The 20087-nt window shown below is 41.2% G+C and overlaps 1 protein-coding gene across 1 annotated transcript; it reads left to right on the forward strand.

Annotated features, from left to right (window-relative positions):
* The first annotated feature begins 9371 nt into the window (after positions 1-9371).
* Positions 9372-17677, forward strand: fibpa (fibroblast growth factor (acidic) intracellular binding protein a). Its single transcript, XM_080773704.1, has 11 exons — positions 9372-9471; positions 9880-9964; positions 12099-12297; positions 12558-12684; positions 13444-13544; positions 13847-13980; positions 14892-15000; positions 15182-15245; positions 15685-15771; positions 15934-16031; positions 17463-17677. Exons 2-11 carry the CDS (start codon positions 9880-9882, stop codon positions 17530-17532), a joined length of 1074 nt encoding a protein of 357 aa, XP_080629830.1. The 5' UTR covers positions 9372-9471; the 3' UTR covers positions 17533-17677.
* The last annotated feature ends 2410 nt before the right edge of the window (positions 17678-20087 follow it).

Raw genomic sequence — 20087 nt, forward strand, 5'->3', positions numbered from 1 at the left:
GTGTTCTTCGAATGGAAAGGATGGGAAAATGCCTGATGTGTGGTGTGGCACTTCCTTCCCTGTTCCCTCTGCTGGCCGTGTTCTGTAAACTGTATCCAGTGGGATGACTTCACATCCTCAGAAAACCCAAGGCATGTGACCACAGTCTTTTGTAGTTATTATGTTAGCATCTTCAACAGTTTGGTTGTACAGTGTCAGTAACTTATGGCTTTGGAATAATTTAATTAATGGAATAATTAAATTAAATAATTTAATCATTACATTTATTTAATTAAACTGAATTAAATAGGCTGTTTATGCTATTATTATTATTATTATTTAACAAGCATGGCCTGATATATTTTGTAAGAATTCATATTATTATATTATTATCGTTTAAAAAGAAAGAATACATTTTATGTTAGCCAAATACTAAAATTTACACACACACACACACACACACACACACACACACACACACACACACACACACACCCCTACATTCCCAGGGCATGTGACGACAATGTTGTGTTGTGTGTGTGTGTGTGTGTGTGTGTGTGTGTGTGTGTGTGTGTGTGTGTGTGTGTGTGTGTGTGCAGACGTTTGCGTGCGTGTTTTTCTGCAGTCACATATATATATATTACTCGTGGTCATTGCCAGTGATTCTATTTCAAAGTTCACTGACGGAAAGTGTGACTGTGGTGTTTTCCATGCAGTGTGTTAAGTCGAGGCATTGAGCTACATCCTTCCGCCCTCTGTCCCGACCATGGTCCCGACTCTATTGTTTCAGAAAGCACTGAACAATGTAGGGTGTTAACAGAACAGGGTGCTGTGAGGCTACATAGTGTGCACTGTGCACTGAGAGGTCCAACAAAAAGACAGTTGACTGAGTCGTTTTTCCCCTTTTGTTGGCTTTGAAGGACACATGCAGATACAGAGAAAGAGGAGGGGTGAGCATGGGGATTTGGAGGGATTTATTCAGCTTAATCTGTGTACACACATGCACGCACACACAAAATACGCACACACACACACACACACACACACACACACACACACACACACACACACACACACACACACACACACACACACACACACACACACACACACAAATTAAACATCCAGAGTGGGCAGGCAGCATTAATCAACTGCAATACGGCCCTTCATAATCTATGAATAATATAGGCTATAAATACATACATACAGTAGGATATAATAACATGGTTTAAGGCTAGATATCTATTAATACAGTACGCTGTGTTTATTAGATCTTCATGCAAGTAATTATCATAGAAACCTTCTGAGTGGCTTCTGAAGTGCTTGCAGCAAGAGAAAAAAGATCACATTAAAATACCAAAGAAATATAGAGCACTGAAGCTGAAAAAGACAATAGAATTGATTGATTGATTGATTGAAATCTTTATTAACAGTTTGCAGAATTACAGTACATTTCAAGCACAAACTCAATACAAAGACTGTTAACTGTGAGTGGACGACCCAATTAAGCCTTACACTTGTTTACAACAGGGTCCACATTGTTCAATTCATCAAAACATTTAGAGACAAACAAATAGACACTTCTATGTAGTTAAAGAACAGAACAGGAATTCATCATATAGGAAGCGAAAAGGGAAAAAAAGTATATATACAGTGAGGGGAACAGGGGGATAAAAGAAAAGAAAAGAAAACGAAAGACAGAGTGTAGGGCGCCTGCACACAACACCATGCGTTGATGCCATGTGTGCATATGTGCAGGCACCCAACACCACGTCCATACAAAAACATAGTACAATCCATAGTACAAAGACAGAGTGTAGGGCGCCTGCACACAACACCATGCGTTGATGCCATGTGTGCATATGTGCAGGCACCCAACACCACGTCCATACAAAAACATAGTACAATCCAGATACAAATTCAGCTTTTACAGAGGCCAGTTTCGAATTGCAGCCATCCGTAGGTGCCCTTTGAGAGCAGTTTTGAAGGAGCCAAGGGATTCACATGTCTTAATGACTGTTGGTAGGGCGTTCCACATTTTGGTCGCATAGGAGCGAAAAGAATTTAGTCCCTTGTTTGTGCCGAATCTGGGTTGTACATGGTTTGTTGCACTCCCTCTGGTGTTGTGGGTGTGGACTTCGTTTACATTAAGGAAGTATTTAGACAGGTACATGGGTATCTTGGTGGTGTATCTAATCTTGTGGACCAGACCCATTGCAAGATGCTGTACTCTGTCGTCGACCCTAAGCCATCCCAGCCTGTCAAAGTGGGCAGGGGTGAGGTGGGTTCGGGGGGTGAGGCCAAGTAGGAGCCTGACCAGTTTGTTTTGGGAGGTCTGGAGCCTTGTTTTAAGGGCCTTTGAGGTGCTGTGGTACCAGGAGGTGGATGCATAGTCAAAGAAACCTTGTACAAGGGCTCCTGTTAAGGTCTTCAAGGTGTTTTTGTCGACCAGTGAGGAGATCCTGTAGAGGAATCTTGTTCTTTGATTGACTTTTTTGATTACGTTGGTGGCCATCTTATCACCGGAAAGATTGGCCTCCAGGATGGAACCTAGGTAGGTAATTTGATCCTTCCGTGTGATAATATCATCACCAACTCTAACCAAGAAGCCATCTGCCTTTTTGAGATTACTATTTGATCCGAAGAGAATGGATTCAGTTTTTCCCAGGTGTAAGGATAGTTTGTTATCAGTGAGCCAGGTGCAGATTCTACCGAGTTCAGAGCTGAGGGTCTTTTCAACCTGCAGTTTGTTCCTGTCCGAGACCAGCAGTGCTGAGTCGTCTGCGAACAGGAACAAGTTGCAGTCACAAGCTGAAGTCATGTCGTTTACATATATTAGGAACAGTAAAGGCCCTAGTATGCTTCCTTGTGGGACGCCACAGCTCACTGGGAGGGGGGGGGACAGTGTTCCGTTCACTTCCACCATCTGTTCTCTCCCCTCCAGGTAGGATTGCATCCAGCTCACTGATGTGCTATCAAAACCAATAGCTTTAAGCTTGTTAACCAGTATGGAGTGGTTCACGGTGTCAAAAGCCTTTTGGAGGTCCAGCATGACCATGCCGCAGTATTTTCCAGCATCCACCTCGTGTTTGATGTGGTCGCTCAAATAGAGAAGGCATGTGTCAGTGGATATTATGCTGCCATAAAGCACATCACATTGAGTGAACAACTGGAGGGAAATAACCTGATGTCAACAGGTTGACAGTCTAGGGGGCACAGAATACACATTAATCTTCGAATGGCATAAATTAAGAGAGTAAGAATGTGTTGGTTGAATGAAAGTCGTTATTATTTTGTATGTCAGTTATGTTTGGCAAGCAACACTGTCATACTATGGAGTATAATGACTTAAGTGTGGTTTTATTTATTACCTGCCGCTCACGATTGGGCCTGTTCGTCTGGAGTCTGGACACACCAACAGTTTCTCCTGGATCTGGAAGGTGAGGTGAACCTGCAAGATAATGTAAAGAATAAAGATTGATTAATTGATTTAATTAATTAATTAATTAATTAATTAATGATTGATTGATTGATTTATTGATTGATTGATGAGTAGACTGACAAATGTTTACTCTATTTTGGGGATAATATGGTAATATATTCAGCTCCATCTAAAAAATAATAATATTGTGTAAAAGTTCATTTTCTTCCAATGTACTGTAAAAATAAAACCATTGTTAAGGTTTCACGGTCAGTGGACCAACACCAGCAGATAACATGGCCTAAACTCGGCCATAGCCACACATTTGTGATGGCGGCTATGGCCGTTTTTAGGCCAAGGAGTGGCCTAATGCTTGGAATGGATTCAGAATCATGACAACTCCCTAGTTTGACATGTCACATGCTACTTAAAGCATGGTGAAATTTGGACATTAAAAAAAAAAAAATCCCACGATTTTGTAACCCATTTTTTCAATGATCTAATGTAATCCTTTTTTAAATATATTTTTTATCCCATGATTTTGTAACCCATTTTTCACCCCGGTGTCAATCATCGAATGTGATCCTGGGCTCTACACACCCTCCGCCAACCTGTGGAGAGCAACGGACTTGAACTCATGCTTCCTTCATGCTTGAGTGTCCAAGTTGCTCCTTTACACCTGACAGGGGGGAGTTTCCCTGGTTGGACGTAGCGCGTGGAAGGAACACGTTATTCCAACCAGTTCCTTTCCCCTCCATCAGGCTCCCCGACTGGCCAGGGGGAGGCAGTTTAGAGACCAGGATTACTGCATGTTTTTGTGAGGGTACATACCCTATAGGGACACGGGGAGAACATGAAACATAAAAACGAATAGTCTGCAACAGCTTTATAGCCTCGCTCTTGGATGGTATGTAGTAATTAATTACTGTGGTCATAAAAGCTTCCTCTAGGCTAGGGTCAAAGGTGCAGGCTATCTCTAATACAGACACATCCCTGGGCCCTGGGGGCCAACTATACAACAACATCTGGTGTATTGGCTGTCAAAGATGTAAAGATGTCTGGGTTATCACAGAGATGAAACATGGATGGAATGTCACAGGAATGTTTGTACATGCTCACTGAGGATGCAAGATATTTTGCTATGAGTTCAACTATATAATGGCGTGCTATGTACATCCCTTTGTATGCATAACAGCCATTCAAGATGTGTGACGGTGTATTGATCTGTTCTATGATGCAAGCAATGAGGGACCTGAGTAGTGGGTGAACCACACACGCACGCACGCACGCTCACACACTCACACACACACACACACACACACACCTCCATTGCCCCATACCTCCTTTGCCCCATGACTTCATAATTATTCATAAACAACACAAAACATTGTCATCGCATGCCCCAGACAGTGAGTGGTGAGCATTTTGTACTAGACAATCAGCCGTGTGGGAGTGCATGCCTGGCTGTTTGTGCAGCATGCTGTTGCCTTGGCAGAATTTTAGCAGCCATTGTAAATAATCGGCACATGGGATAGTCCTAGGGGGGGAGGGGGGTGGAATAGGATATTGAGAAGTAGGTCTATACATTATCATTGGTGGCATTAACTGTCGCATTGAGGTCATAATTTCCTCAGGGATTTGGCACTATAATCTCTCCTTCAAGTAATAAATAGGTGTTTGAGCGGCAGTGCTGTGTGTGTTTCTATCATGAGATGTGACAAGTGCACAACCTTTTGTGCACATGCAAAAATGTATTATTAAATAACACAAAACCTCCATCCTACTGTCACACAATACAATTTATATATATATATTACATATTACATATATATTACATGGCGAGAAGAGACAAATAACCAGGAATAATGATGAGGTGCAGGGTGTTTATTAGTGGTGATGCCTGCATGGGTGTGAAAGGCTTTGAAGGAGTTTGAAAGCGCCATGGGTGCGATGGCGGGTTTACATGAATGTTGTGGCGGAAGTAGAGTGATGACAAACATTGACATTTCTGGAAAGAGAAACATCTTTGCTTTATTGAATCAACGTTCACCTTTGACTCAGTTCCATGAGTTATAGTGACTAGAGAGAACCGGGTGACAGACAGTACCCTCCTATAGGAGACTTGTGACATCACATATGTCTCAGATGTAACCCTAATTGGAAAAGGTAGTCCAGAAATCAGTTTTCTGTAATTATGTGCGACATGTCTGCAAACAAAACAAAACAAAACAAAATGGCAACACTTGGCCCACATGTAGCTCATGAGACTATAATGACAGACTCCTGACCAGGCCTTTAAAACTACTAACTGTAGCATTATAAGCTCAAACTCAAACTGTCCTAATTCACAACTAAAACACTACCACATCCCTCTATTCTAGGCTAGGGACTCTAGCTTATCCATAAATTAACTAAACTCCCCCCTAATCTTCAGGTGGTATTTGTGGTGGTCTGCATTGTAGCCCAACAGCCCAGTAAAACAACCATAAAATGGCTACCAATTAACTTGCAGCTTTGGACATATACAGTACCCCTAAGACAACTTCTAAAGCCACTTTAGTGACGTCAGCTGTAAGTGCTTGAGGGTGAGAGGCTGCAAGGGCTCCAAATTGTTGTGGGACAGCAGTTTGAAGACCATTCCTGACACTTTGCATCACTTTATAAAAACTGTCCTTATTCACAGCCAGTGCCTACATGCATGGCCTATTTATACATATATATATTTTAGTATTTAAGCTGATCATTTTATTATTAGTTTTATAAATACACTTTCCTGTGTGATAGGGGTTGTATTTTCATATATAATAATATTCATTATAAATTGCATTTCCATATCATATCTCATCATGTTTCCCTTATTATTATTGTTATTAAATATATAGCCTATCCTTCCATTCCGTCTCCCCTGGTAACGCTGGGTACTAAATTCTTTGCCAAAGTCAGCCAAAGTCAGCATCAATGCTGACTTTGGCAAAGGGCATGAGCCCTCACTGATTTACCAATTTCAAATGGGACATCCCTCAAGCCCTCGGAGACATCACATGAACGCGCAGCTAAATCAGTGAGGGCTCATTGAGTTAGCAAGGGAGCGGATTGGGATTGGGCCTATATGTGGCATGCGCCTGGACCACTTGGCCAGCGGGCACCAGCTGTTATTCCAACCAGTTCCTTTCCCCTCCATCAGGCGCCACGGCTGGCCAAGGTGAGGCAGTTTAGAGACCAGGATTACTGCATGTTTTTTGTGAGGGTACCTACCCTAGGGGCCACGAGGAGAACATGCAAAGGTTGCTTTTAAGCAGACATGGCAACACTGGCTGAAGGAAGTTAAGCACACACACAGACAGCCTGGGCACACTTGAACTTCCATGCGCAGCCAAAGGAAGCTGTCTTTTGCATCATTTCCGGGTTTTTAGACAGCTGGTGGATGGAAATGAAGCTCCACCAGCACCCACGCGGGAGAATGCCGCTGGGGCAAGCTTTTCCGGGAATCTGGCCGTCGCGGCATTCAGCCGCATGGGTGGAGCTTCTTTTCCATCCACCAGCTGTCTAAACCTGGAAATGACGCAACAGACAGCTTCTTTTGTCCGCACATGGAATCGTAGGTGTGCCCAGACCCAAAGAGCTCCAGTACATTCCCACCGAAACAGGTGCATAGTATACCTTCCCAAACAAATTCCAAAGGGAACCCGCTCTTATAACGGCCTTCCACACAAAGCAAGTTAACAATATGTATTTTATATTATAGTGCAAAATGAAAACAAGTTGACTCTGTATATTATATGATGTGGTGGTGTGGACTGTGCCAAGAAAGAAAGATTTTTAAAACGATATATGTAAGTGAATAGTTATCATGCTTGGTGTACATGCAATGCAATTTACTACAGACATGACAAGACCAACAGAAGTCAGAAGTGCTACATAATTTACTGTAACTGTAAAAGTTTGAGGACACGTGCCTGTGCGCGCGTGTGTGTGTGTGTTTTTTAAGTTCAGTTTTATATTTCCTTGGAAAATGATGTTTTATGTTGTTTTACGTTGTTTTACTTTATCTTAAATAAATACAAATTTAATGAGAAAAAAAACCCAGATAGACCTAAATGTCTTCCATGTAATCTCTAAGAAGAGAATACCAGCACTCACAGAAATGTCCTTTAGTATATAAGGCACTTTATTCTTTTATAATTCGCATAGTATATGCTGCAGAGCAAACAGCACCACATACGCGTTTCGGCGTATAGCCTTCGGCAGCGTTCTAAATGTTCCAAACAACATATTTCACACCCCATTCACAAAAACAGCACGCACATAGTACCATGCTACACCTTGACAGGTTCACTAAGAATGAGACAAGCTTAGCCTCCATTTGTCACAGCTCGGATCCTAGGGTGTGACAACAATGGGAGACCAGACAAGTCTACGCCTCTACAGGTGTGAAATAATAATCATGTGTGACGTAAGGATGTGTGAAATATGAGGAAAAGACTCGCTCACCGTATAGAAAAAGAAGTAAAACTCCTTAGACTGAGACTTAGAAAAATATATTTTCTTTTATTTTATCATGCTGTGCTCATGGTGCTCTGTGCTCATGGTGCAATTAAAAAGCAAACGTTTCGGTCCTCAGACCTTCGTCAGTGCTATGGTTATAATATAATATAATATGAGGAAATAAAATAAAACTAGATAAAGTGACCCTTGGGGCACAGGTCTCAGGGCAGGTCAGGTTGTGGCCTCCTGGTGGCGTTAATAATAGGCCAATGTGAAAAGGGTGGGATATATTCCATTTCTGCCATTTCTTCTCACGCCTTGGATGGCGATATTGGATGATTTGAGGCATTTTGTTCCAAGAAATTGTAGAGGAAGAGGCCAAACTTTGAAAGCCAATGTTAGCCAATTAGGATGGAATATGAAATATCGGACGGATCCATCTTGAAGACATGACTATAGAGATAGTGTGTAACGATTTGCAGAATCTGGAGGAGTAATATAAAAAGAATGTTTCAAAAAGTTTTTCAAAAGGGCCATGGGAAGAGAGAGAGCCTCCACGAGAAAAGGAGATGAGCTTTTATCATTTACCACACCTGGCCCATATGTGGCTCATGAGGCTAATGACCACCCTCCACCTTGACCTGGATCCTGCACCACCACAAAGCAGAACCAACAAACAAGCACAAACAAGCAGGGATGCCTTAGTGGAGTGGAGGGGCCAGAGGCGTTATCACAATGCGTCTCCCCTGAATTAGTGATGCCCTTAAAATTCCCCAATGGCTAGACTAGTGAGGAAGTATACTATATAAGTATAGTTTCACTAATTAAACTAGACTTTTCAATATTGTCAGGGTCTGGGAAAGAGTCATTCATTATTCATACTGTCATACTAAACAATGAGGTGCAGGTGCCTTGTTAACATTCAGTGTACAACAATGTACATTTAAGCCTACAGCCATTTTGCTATCCATAATGGCTTCTACAACACAAGATGCTGTGGCAAGAATAGCCTACATAATGCATAATAGACACAGACAGACAGACAGACAGAGAGGATTTGTCACACCTCAAAAATGTGCCCAGAAAAGGGCACATTTTTATTAAAAAACATGGTGTGCAAGTAGCCTTCAAGCCTATCGTGGATTTGATCAACTTTTAAATGTTTATCTCGATCAATAAACGATAAAATAAGATCTACGATAGTCTTGATCTAAGTCTAGTGTGCTAGTGTATTCAAGAATGAAAGTCATCAGAGAAAGCATGCAAAATAGAATTGGGTCTTTTACATTTATACTTTTACACACATTATCCTGCCAATTTGGATTTTTTTTTGTCCGACAAACTGGTAAAATTGTTATTTTATTGTCATTGCACAACATGAATACCGAAGAATATTATGTTCTATTTCCAGTTACAAAAAATATATACAGCCTTTTTTGGTAAAAGTAACCTCGATTGGCCGGAGGACACCAATGTCGGTGTAACACCCGGAAGTGCATGGCTGCTGCTGTTGTTTACATTAGAGTGATTTCATTCAAGACAGTCATTACACAGTAGTGGTGTGTTGGTTATACGTTTCTTAAAAGGTAACAATTCTATAGTCGATTTATCGCACTAGGTTTCTCTTAGTTAACGCTTTATTTGGTTGTCTTTTAATTTCTTTACAGTTGACATTGGCTATTTAGAGGCTAACGAAGGTAAGCTAACAGCTAATTAAGTGGCCATGGGAATAATGTAGTGAACTCAGCTGAAATATAAAGTGAACGTTTTAGCCATTCGGTTTTGTATTATAGCCTACCTGTTTTGTATCTGGAACAGCACTGACGAATAACAAGTCACGTTAGCCGTGCCCGTGGTTTCTGTACGAGAACTCGTTAACGTTCTGGACAAGGGGCCAGGGCTAGTGCAGTACTACCAATAGTGTTATTATTATTTATTATATCACTGATGTTTGTTGCACTAGTATGAATATGATTTACCTTCTAACTCCATAGATGGCGGTGGAGCTTGATGTATTTGTGGGTAATACCACCATCATGGATGAAGAAGTGTATCGGCTGTGGTTGGATGGTTACACAGGTATTAGCCCCTCTCGGAACCCTACATAAAGCTTTTATGAAATTTGATTGTCGCTTTTAATCAAAGTGTCAGAAACTTTACTACATTTGGGTTCTGCTTGCGGGGCTACACAGGTATATGAACTGAACATGGAGTATAATGATTTCTGATCACAGCATACTTTCTCAGTAGGATTTCGTCCTCTTGTCCCAAAAAGACACCCCCATATTTAGTAAACTCTTGTGTGCTGTATGTATACCAATTAAACACTACACAATTTGGCCATAAAGTAAGGAAAAAAGTTAAACAATCTTTGCTATTCATCACATCATGAAGTAGGCTATAGGGTAAAATAAAATAAAACATCCACTTTACAAGGTTAAACGACTTCATAACTATCAGGTTCATAACATTACAGCTCCTCCAATTGGACCATATGCTTCATTGATATGGTGTTTTGACTGCAACCGCCATGGCATTCCTCACCTAATAGGTTACCACTAACGGACTGTACAGGTGAAATTCCAGAATGAAAAAACATTGCATGGATGCACCTGGGACATATCCTCAGTGATGTATCCCAAGGTCACCAGGGTTTCGGGTCTCGCAAAATCATACCCCTCACTCAGGTGACCCAGCCGGGGTGATCAAGTCTCGACTTACGTCCCAGTAGCTACCCTTGATCAGCCCCATTAGGGAAAGACCAGGGCCACACAATCCGTTGCTCTGGAAGTATACTCTGCCGGGACCTAGGACAAATAAAGAGGATAGAGCACGGAGGTGCGGCCTAGGCTCCTGCGGGAGGTTTGCACATGTGCAGTGTAAACAGGAACTGCGATGATGGAGTGTTCCAGCAGAGGTGCTAGAGGGGCATGAGAGTTGCTGACCCTGAACTGAAATAATAAAAAGGATATCACAAAAAGAATAGTACAAAGTTGATTTTGATCAATTTCAACTGTGGAAAAGGAACATGGATACTGTTCATTCAAGTGCTGTGGATGATATAAAACATTTGAAAGGGGAAGGGTGACTGCTGTTTAATTCTCAACTGTTCTGGATCTCATTATTTACATCACAAGTTATGAGCTTTCTATCTAGCACCTCTGCTGGAACACTCCATCATCGCAGTTCCTGTTTACACTGCACATGTGCAAACCTCCCGCAGGAGCCTAGGCCGGGACTGGGAGGTAGATCAATCTGGTGCGTGGAAGGACTAAGCCCTGTGTGTTGAGTCCTGTCCGGCCCCTCCTACGTCTCACCAGGTCCACTCCTGACACTTCATTCAGGAGTGGTGCATTCTTGAGCCGCAATTAAAGATGCTCCGATAATTGGCCAGCGATCGGCCATATCGACCGATATTCACTCTGATCGGTAATCAGCATTTACCCTATCTGTGATCGGCAATTTACCCTATCTGGAGAAAGTGATCTTTTACACCATTTAAGTGGTATAAATGTCAATCAGATATAATGATATAATATCATTTTGAATTTTTGTGACATGCCTACACACACAGGAACCGTTTTGACGTAGGTTTTGAGGAAATATTAAAATTTGAAACATTTCACAAGATCCGTATCGGTTTCGGACCTATCAGCCGATCATGAAAAAAACAATCAGTGATCGGTATCGGTCCCAAAAAAAACCCCTGATCGGAGCATCCCTAGCCGCAATGGTTCTGCATGGGAAACGGTGGTGCTCCAGACAAGTTACCATTATCTTTTTTAGTGCTCTCCTATGCAAAGTGGTGGAGTTGAAGTTGTCGCTGTGAAGATCAGTTACATTTCAGGCTATCTGGAGTAGAAAACAATGTACATGGTAGCAACAGCTAGTAGTTAAGTCGAGAGAGCCGGTACCATGCAGTAACAGTAAGAGTGAATTTAGGTCTTATGATAATGTACCGTGCATGTTCAAGTCATGTCTGATTACTTAAAAGACTGTTATCAAAATTCTGAATTATTTTATGTTTTGGAAAAAGAAATAGCTAATTTAACATTGAGGTGTCCACTCTTCCTTGGTGCCCACTTTTCCTGTATCCCCATGCAGTGGAAAAGCACCAGAGACATGCATGTCCAATTTGATTATGGGATCTACAGTAATGAGTGGTCAGACTCTGTCAGTTACTATGTGTAAACAAGTGTGTGTTTCGTCTCAGTGAACGATGCAGTGAAGGTGCGTATGGAGGGTGGGGTGTTGGAGGACTGGGAGGCGAGTGCAGATGTTCTGCTGAGTGACACCATGGACCAGTACAGAACCTTCCAGATGTGTGAGCGTCTCCTGTACAGCCCCACCAAACTGGCCAACCAACTGCTGTTCCAGATTCCGCCTCATCGACAGGCCATGCTCATAGAGAGGTGTGTGTTAAACTTACTTTGTTCCCCATGTTATGTTATATTTGTTGGCATTTGATGGTGATGACGGTCAATGCACTAAACATACAGTATTATTACAAAACACTACACAAGACAACATTACAAGTAATGTAATGTGTGATTTGTATTATTTTCTCCTATTCGCTTTGGGCTTGCTTCTTCATACAGTCATTTGTACAGTCATATACCCACCCTAAATTGTCCCTGCTGTAATTATTATACTTTTTTTATTTTAAATATAGGTACTATGCATTTGATGATGTATTTGTCCGTGAGGTTCTGGGGAAAAAACTCTCCAAAGGAACAAAGAAAGACTTGGATGATGTCAGCGCGAAAACGAGCATAACGCTGAAAAGTTGCAGGCGGCAGGTAACACCTGGAAACAATGAGGCTGTAATTGTGTAAGAGGTCATGCACAGTGAGGCAGTCATTGTGTTACCGGTAATGCACTACGAGGCGACCATTATTCTGAAATAAACCACGACAGCTTCGCCCCAAAAGATGGGGTATTTCTTTTCTCTATACATCATCCTGCATGTTACACGGCTAGATAGAAGCAAAAATATATATAATTTGACACCAACCATTAATTTCAAGCTAGTACAGACTGTGTCGAAGTGTCCCCGAGCAAGACTTTGAACTGCTCCCCAGGGGCCATATGGCACTTCCCCACAGAAGACATATTTAATGTATTTGCAAATGATGTGATACTGATTACAACAGCTTAAGGGGACTACATCATTATTTACTGTTAAATGAATAAGACATTATTTTAACCAATCTGTATGGTAGAGTAGGACATGGAGGTGGGCTCCCAGTCCCTACTCTTTCATTGAGACATTTCGACCGAGGTGTCGGGTAGGACCGTAGAAGAGTGCATTGGTTGACGATGTCAATACAATTATTGGAAGAAGATGGCACACCGGAAATAACAGAATGAATGCCATGATTGACCAATCTGTGTAGTCAACAAAGCTGAGCAATAAAGCTACATGTTGACTGGTCTTATCAATTTAGAAGTTTACAGTCTTTTTTATATACAGGAGGGCCTTGTTTTAGTTTTGAGATCCAATATTAAACTCTAGTCATGATTGTACTATATTTCTCTCTCTATCTCTTGAATTTCAGTTTGACAACTTCAAGCGAGTGTTTAAAGTTGTGGAGGAACTGAAGGGACCCCTGGTGGAGAACATCCGTCATCACTTTCTGCTTTCTGACAAACTGGCCAGGTATTATAATGCCCCACTCCCCACTGTAGTAGGACTTACACACTGGTTATCTGCTCTTGTCCTGGGGAAGGAGACTGGTCTAGTTTTACATCAGGAACAAGAGTTGAGAACTACGAAGCCTCTTTGCTCAAATGTATTTAATCAAATTCCCCTGGTTTGAAATATTTTGTTGATGCATGTTTTCTTTTGGGTTTCTTTTGCTCGCTGATTCTATATATTTCTTGAATAAGCAAAAATGTCATAACAGACTTTGTATCAATAGTTTTAAAATGTGATATTTAAGACCATTATCGTTATTTCAGGGATTATGCGGCCATTGTGTTCTTTGCCAACAATCGCTTTGAGACGGGGAAACGGAAGCTCCAGTACCTCACGTTTCAGGACTTTGCCTTCTGCGCTGGACAGCTAATCAACAACTGGACAGTGGGAGCTGTTGGTGAGACCTCTCTGCTACACTGTGGCCATCTGCGGCTCCTTAAGAACACAGAGAAAGAGGATAGAATTTCCCAAATCAATGATGATTGGTTGCTGTAAACTGTTACGAAGCTCCTTTTTAGAACGGTGTACTGTATCGGTAAGTGGCTTTAAGGGCAGCTCCTGCAAAGCTTTGTGTTGGTCTCCAGTAAAGTCTATTTTTGGCCTATTGTAGGTGAGGCAAGTTCATTTCAGATTGCCATTGATAAGTATGAGTAATAAGTATTAAGGGATATCAAAGTCCACCGAAGGCAAATTAAACCAATTATTTCTGTGCTACCCAGTATGTATACTACTGTAGTTAAAAGCAGAACTTTTGGCCTTCATTTAATAATAATACACTTATACAAGGTCACAATTTTTATTGAGTACGAGTCTATTTCTGAACAACACATGTTCTCCATTTCACCAGCTCACCTCCAGACAGCAATATAACATTCTGCTCTGTTAAAACAATAAATGGTTGTTTTGTCAGTCCCTGAACAAATGGGTCTCTAATGAGGATTTGCATGGCTTGGAGGGCACCCATGTTTTAAAAGCATCGTAAACTGAAGCTCAATCCCCCAGACCAGTGCTGTAAAGTAGAATTAGTTAAACTTGTCAAGTTGGTTAAGTCCTTTTTCAGTATGACAATTACCGTAGGTTGAAAATACAAAGATATTGGCTTCGTTGGCTGCTGTCTTGGTTCTTCACACAGTAAACCAGAACAAATGCAAATACTGTATATAACAACTGTAATATACAGGTCTAAGATTGGATGACTGGATGCATCTACAGAATGTATCTACAATGTTGCACTGATGGTAGTGCATTTAGATAATATTGCAAAGAATTTGAACTCATTAAGTGTTTGACTGGAGTTTTTCTTGACAGATAACATGGTAGAAGACATGGACGTAGATCTGGACAAGGAGTTCTTACATGACCTGAAAGAGCTGAAAATCTTAATAACAGACAAGGACCTACTAGATCAGCACAAAAGGTGACATAAGCTCATGCATTTTGATGCTAAAACTAATGCTGAAAATGTAAATTGTCATGTTATTATTGAGCATGCAAGGTGCTGTAAATCAGTTTTCTCTTTTGTAATGGAAGTTGAACATTCATATCACAATTGTTGCTTTGGATTATGAAGTCTAATAAATTATTTCCTGTCTGTTCAGTCTTGTTTGTACAGCCCTTAGAGGAAAGACTAAAGCTTTTACAGAGATGGAGGCAAACTTTAAGGTGAGAAACATTTTAGCCTATGTTCAAACCAGCAGTCCAAATCAGATGTTCGTTTTACCTATCCAAATAGGAATCGGATGGTTTTATCAAAATAACTCACTTTCAAATCAGATTTCTAAAGATGTCTCCGCCTAGACACTGATTTATGGTTTGTCGTCTGACAATGCTCACTGAAAAATAGCTGATCAACAACCTCACAAATCCGATAGCAATCCGATTCTGATCACTTCAACTTGCAAACCACATAGTAAAAGTCAGTACTAAAGATTTGAGAAACAATTTGAATTTGCCTGTCTTAGATAAATAATCCAGTAGACTAAATTAAATTGACAATTATTGTCATTCACTAGTAGTAAATATTATGGTACTGAATACAGATTTATTCTTTTCTCTAGCGTCATTCTAATGCGTTGCTACAAATGCTGTATTGTCCTCTCAGAATCTTTCCAGAGGTCTCGTCAACATTGCTGCCAAGCTAACAAACACAAAGGATGTGCGAGATTTCTTCATTGACCTGGTGGAAAAGGTACATTTCTCTGTTTTTAAAACCCTGGTCCCCCCAAACAAGAGCAACCATTCAGCTGCCCAGCCGACCTGCACCCCACATGGCTGCAAGGTCTGCTGACTTTAATGCCACCCATGAGACAGTGTGATGTAATGTCTCTCTCTCTCTCTCTCTCTCTCTCAGTTTATTGAGCCTTGCCGTTCGGACAAATGGACAGGCGCAGACATGAAACTGTACCTCACTCACTACACCAACTCTGCACACATACTCGACACGTTCAAGTAAGTTCTCAAAGATGATCATGTATGTATATATGTGTGTGTATATATATATATATATATATATATATATCGGTATGTATATATACTTGCCCCGGCCCTTTCCATTCAGCGCATTTGTACAGAGGAAATATCCTGATGTATACACTAGAATGTCAGCATTTGATCCATAACTCTTACCCACTTAAGCCTTATTTCGAAATATTGCTGACACAACCGATCTACAAGCCTCACAATGTAGCACATGGTGATAACACGGTGCAAGCTTTTAGATCTGCTGTTTTTTGGGGTTTTTTTAACTTTTGAAAATGTGTAGATCTTCACCTATAACAATGAAATGCACACAATAGGTTATATCCAATTGCCGACTCCAGAACCTCCATAATAAGGACAGGTTTTCCCTAAATACCGAGTCGGGTATACAGTAGCTGCAGCCTGCAGCTTCATAGTGGAGCGGGTGGGACCTCCTCTTCTCATGACCTCCACTCCGTTACAGTGGAGGTGGGCGTGTTCAACGGCAACTCTACAGGGACAAAAAGCTCAACTATACAAGCTATCTCAAACCCTCACCCTAACCCTAACCTCCCACGGGCAGCACACCTAAACCTAACCTTAACGCAGTTAGACCAGTCATTAGTCCTACAAGTAGGACTAATGACTGGTCTAACTGCGTTAGACTGCGTCATTAGTCCTACAAGTAGGACTAATGACTGGTCTAACTGCGTTAAGGTTAGGTTTAGGTGTGCTGCCCGTGGGAGGTTAGGGTTAGGGTGAGGGTTTGAGATAGCTTGTATAGTTGTCAACTATACAAGCTATCTCAAACCCTCACCCTAACCCTAACCTCCCACGGGCAAGATTTTCAGAGAGCTTTTATTGTGAAATTTCGAGGCTTGGGGGAACTGGTCCGGTTGAGAGGTACGCCCACCGACCTCCTCGAGAGGTCTGTCTGCACGCTGCAGAGATACAGTCTTGGAAATACCAGCTGACAATAATGTGCCTCTTTTGGCCAGTGGGTGTCACCCTATCTCCCGTTTGATTTGCTAAACTGAAGTTACCTTGTTTCTCACTGGGCCACTCTGGAATGTACTTAACGGTTTACACAACCCTGCACCACTACACGCTCAACAAAGACATATTCATCACACAAACACCCCCCCCCCCCATTATGACCAATGAGCAGATTGCTTCATTTTTATGACCGTCGCCACGCCTTCATCATAAGAAATGTTCATCTCCTGATTTCGTCAGTTGTTTTGATGCATTTATTAACATCTCTCTCTCTCTCTCTCTCTCTCTCTCCCCCTCACTCTATTTTCCCCCTCTCTGCTGCTCTTAAATCTGTCCCCCTTTCCCTCTCTTTGGCCAACCTCCCTCCATCCCTTTCTCCACTTTTCTCTCTCCATCCATCCATCTCTCTCTCTCTCTCTCTCTCAGACATCAGATTATATGGGACAGATACATGGGTGTTGTCAAAAGTTGTGTCTTGAAAATGTACCACGACTGAGAAGTTCCTGCTCTCTGCTCCTCTCCTCTTGGATTTCCCAACTCTCAGCTTTATAATTGTTCTTTCTGCATCCTCCTCCATGTTTTGCTCAAAGTCTCTGTATTCTGTTCTGTATATTAGTTTGTAAATAAAAATGAACCTATTTACAGTATCAATCTTTTACGGATCTTGCGCATTTGCTTCTTTCTTTTGTTGAGGGGCGCTAGCCCCTCCTATATACAGCTTTTGTCCACACACGTCTCAATATTTGCCATTGACAATGACAGGAGAAATTAGGTCAAATGTCCGCCAAATGACGTAAATTTGTGGCAACACAAACATTAAATGCCATTGACAATGAAGGGAAAATTGACGTCATATGTAGATGAGCAAATCTGCTAACCAATCACATTCAGTTGCTCATGAGGTGATGTATGATGATGTGTAATGATAAGAGCGCCCCTCACTTCACACGGGTGAGATTGTTATGTTGGAACTGAGATGAAATACATACAACACAACTGAAGAGGGCAGGAGATGTACACAGAAACCCCTTCGGCTCAAACTTCAACACTAGGTGCAATTCAGTTCATCAACTCAACAACTGTTAGCTTAGTTCTAGTTATATGAAGTCTTCAACCTACTGTATAGTAGAGTCCCAGGCAGGTAAGCCTTTAGAAAATGAAAGGGGTCCAGTTCCTTGCAGATATTTTATATGAGCAAGACAATTTTCTTGGAGATACTACTACTACTACTGTACGACATACACATACGGCAGGGGCAAATTGCGGAAATTCAAAATTGCGGAAATTGCTGTATTCTAGGAAATTGAAAATTGCTGAAATTGGAAATTGCGGAAATTCGAAATTGCGGAAATTGCCTTAGCTTTTGTGTATTCAACTATTTGGGTAACATGTGAGCTTTATCCTCTAATTCATGGGCCTGGATTTTTTTTCTCTAAAAATTCAAAAAACGATGGGCTATACGATGGGCTATAACCCCGTACGATATGGGCTATAGCCCATGGTCCAAAATGATGAGAAACGAGGATAACCTTTTTTTTCAAAATTTCAAAAAACATGGGCTATAACCCATCGTTTTTGTCATTTCGTCATTTTTTTCAAATCCTCAAAAATGATGAAAAACGGCGCGCTATAGTATGCCGTACGTCATACGGTATAGTATAGTTTGTGCCTCAAAATCGTACACTACTGTATATAGCAGCTGACAATTTACTATTTGAACAATTTAGGCATTAAGACTAAGACATTCTTACACAGAGTGACTTACAAGGTGCAACAACACAAAACACGACAGGGTAGGTGGTCAAGTAAATAAAGTGCAAAGAAAAACAATGGGTGACACAAAGGTAACTAGGATACCAAGTAAACGTCCAATCTAGCATCTGTCTAAACGACATGTTGTCTAACAGCCTCTGTTTTACTAACCCAGAACCTGCCATAAACTCTTTTTTTTTAACTTTTCCATTATAACCAGTACCACTCCTGAAAGTTAAAAAAATTTGCAGATTTACCTGCAGAGATGTTGTTCCCATGTGTTCCCAGAATTCAGCATTATTACTACTTCCTGAGCAGGGCCCAAATTGGGGTCTGACAACTTTATCTGAAACCCAGCCGTAGCATAATGGAAACAAATCCACAACTTGTGAAATTCGTTACACGGCATGGCATATGGTTTACTTAGCCTTAAGAGTGCTTTTACATTGACAGTTTGGTAGTGCAAGGTTGTACAAGCAGCCTATACTGTATAACATACATAACAAACAAGCAAACGGCATACATTCATCTAACAATACATAGTATATGTGAACAACAAGTAAGCAATATACATCTGGATAACATAATTAGCATTTGCTAAGATGGACCTTTGGAAGTTAATGGAGCTTTTAATGTACAACTTTAATATTTCATATAATACATAGCATAATCCTACTGGAATTCCTGTAGAACTTGTTGAACTTGTTTTGAGTCTAATGAGTAATGTGTGGGGTGTCTGTGTGTGGCCGGGTGGAGAGGGGACCAACACGAGGGGCACAATTTGTCAGGCCGGGGGGTTGTCGAGTGACTGAGTGTGCGATTTTTAACAAGAGTTCCCTCCTGTAATGACAGCTGTCATCTCCTACACCAGCTGAACCACAATACACGCAAACAGTTTGGGGGTAATTGAAGAGTAACATTCCCTACTGCTGTATTATCCACTTTGGAAAATAAGATTGCTCCCTGATGTTCATCGCTCTATATTTTAAAAGACACATAAGACCCCCAATTACAAGAAAATGAATACAGGCTTCATGATGAAAAGTGTTAAGCAAATCCGTACGGTGTCAATCTTATCCCTACAGAGGGATATGTGCCCTGAAAAGCTGCTATTTGGTAAAGGTTAATAGCTAATAACATTGATAGTCAATAGATGGCCGTTATGTGAAGTCACGTTTTTTTAAACTGGGGCAATCTCATGGGGAAGAAACTCTTCAATTGGATTTATAGTGTGGGAAGTTCTTTGGAGAGTTATAAAGTATGATTGGAACTATGTGGGCTTAGGACAAAAACACTTTA

Source organism: Protomyctophum bolini (genome assembly GCF_963924005.1).
Source record: "Protomyctophum bolini genome assembly, chromosome: 10".
Lineage (NCBI taxonomy): Eukaryota > Metazoa > Chordata > Actinopteri > Myctophiformes > Myctophidae > Protomyctophum > Protomyctophum bolini.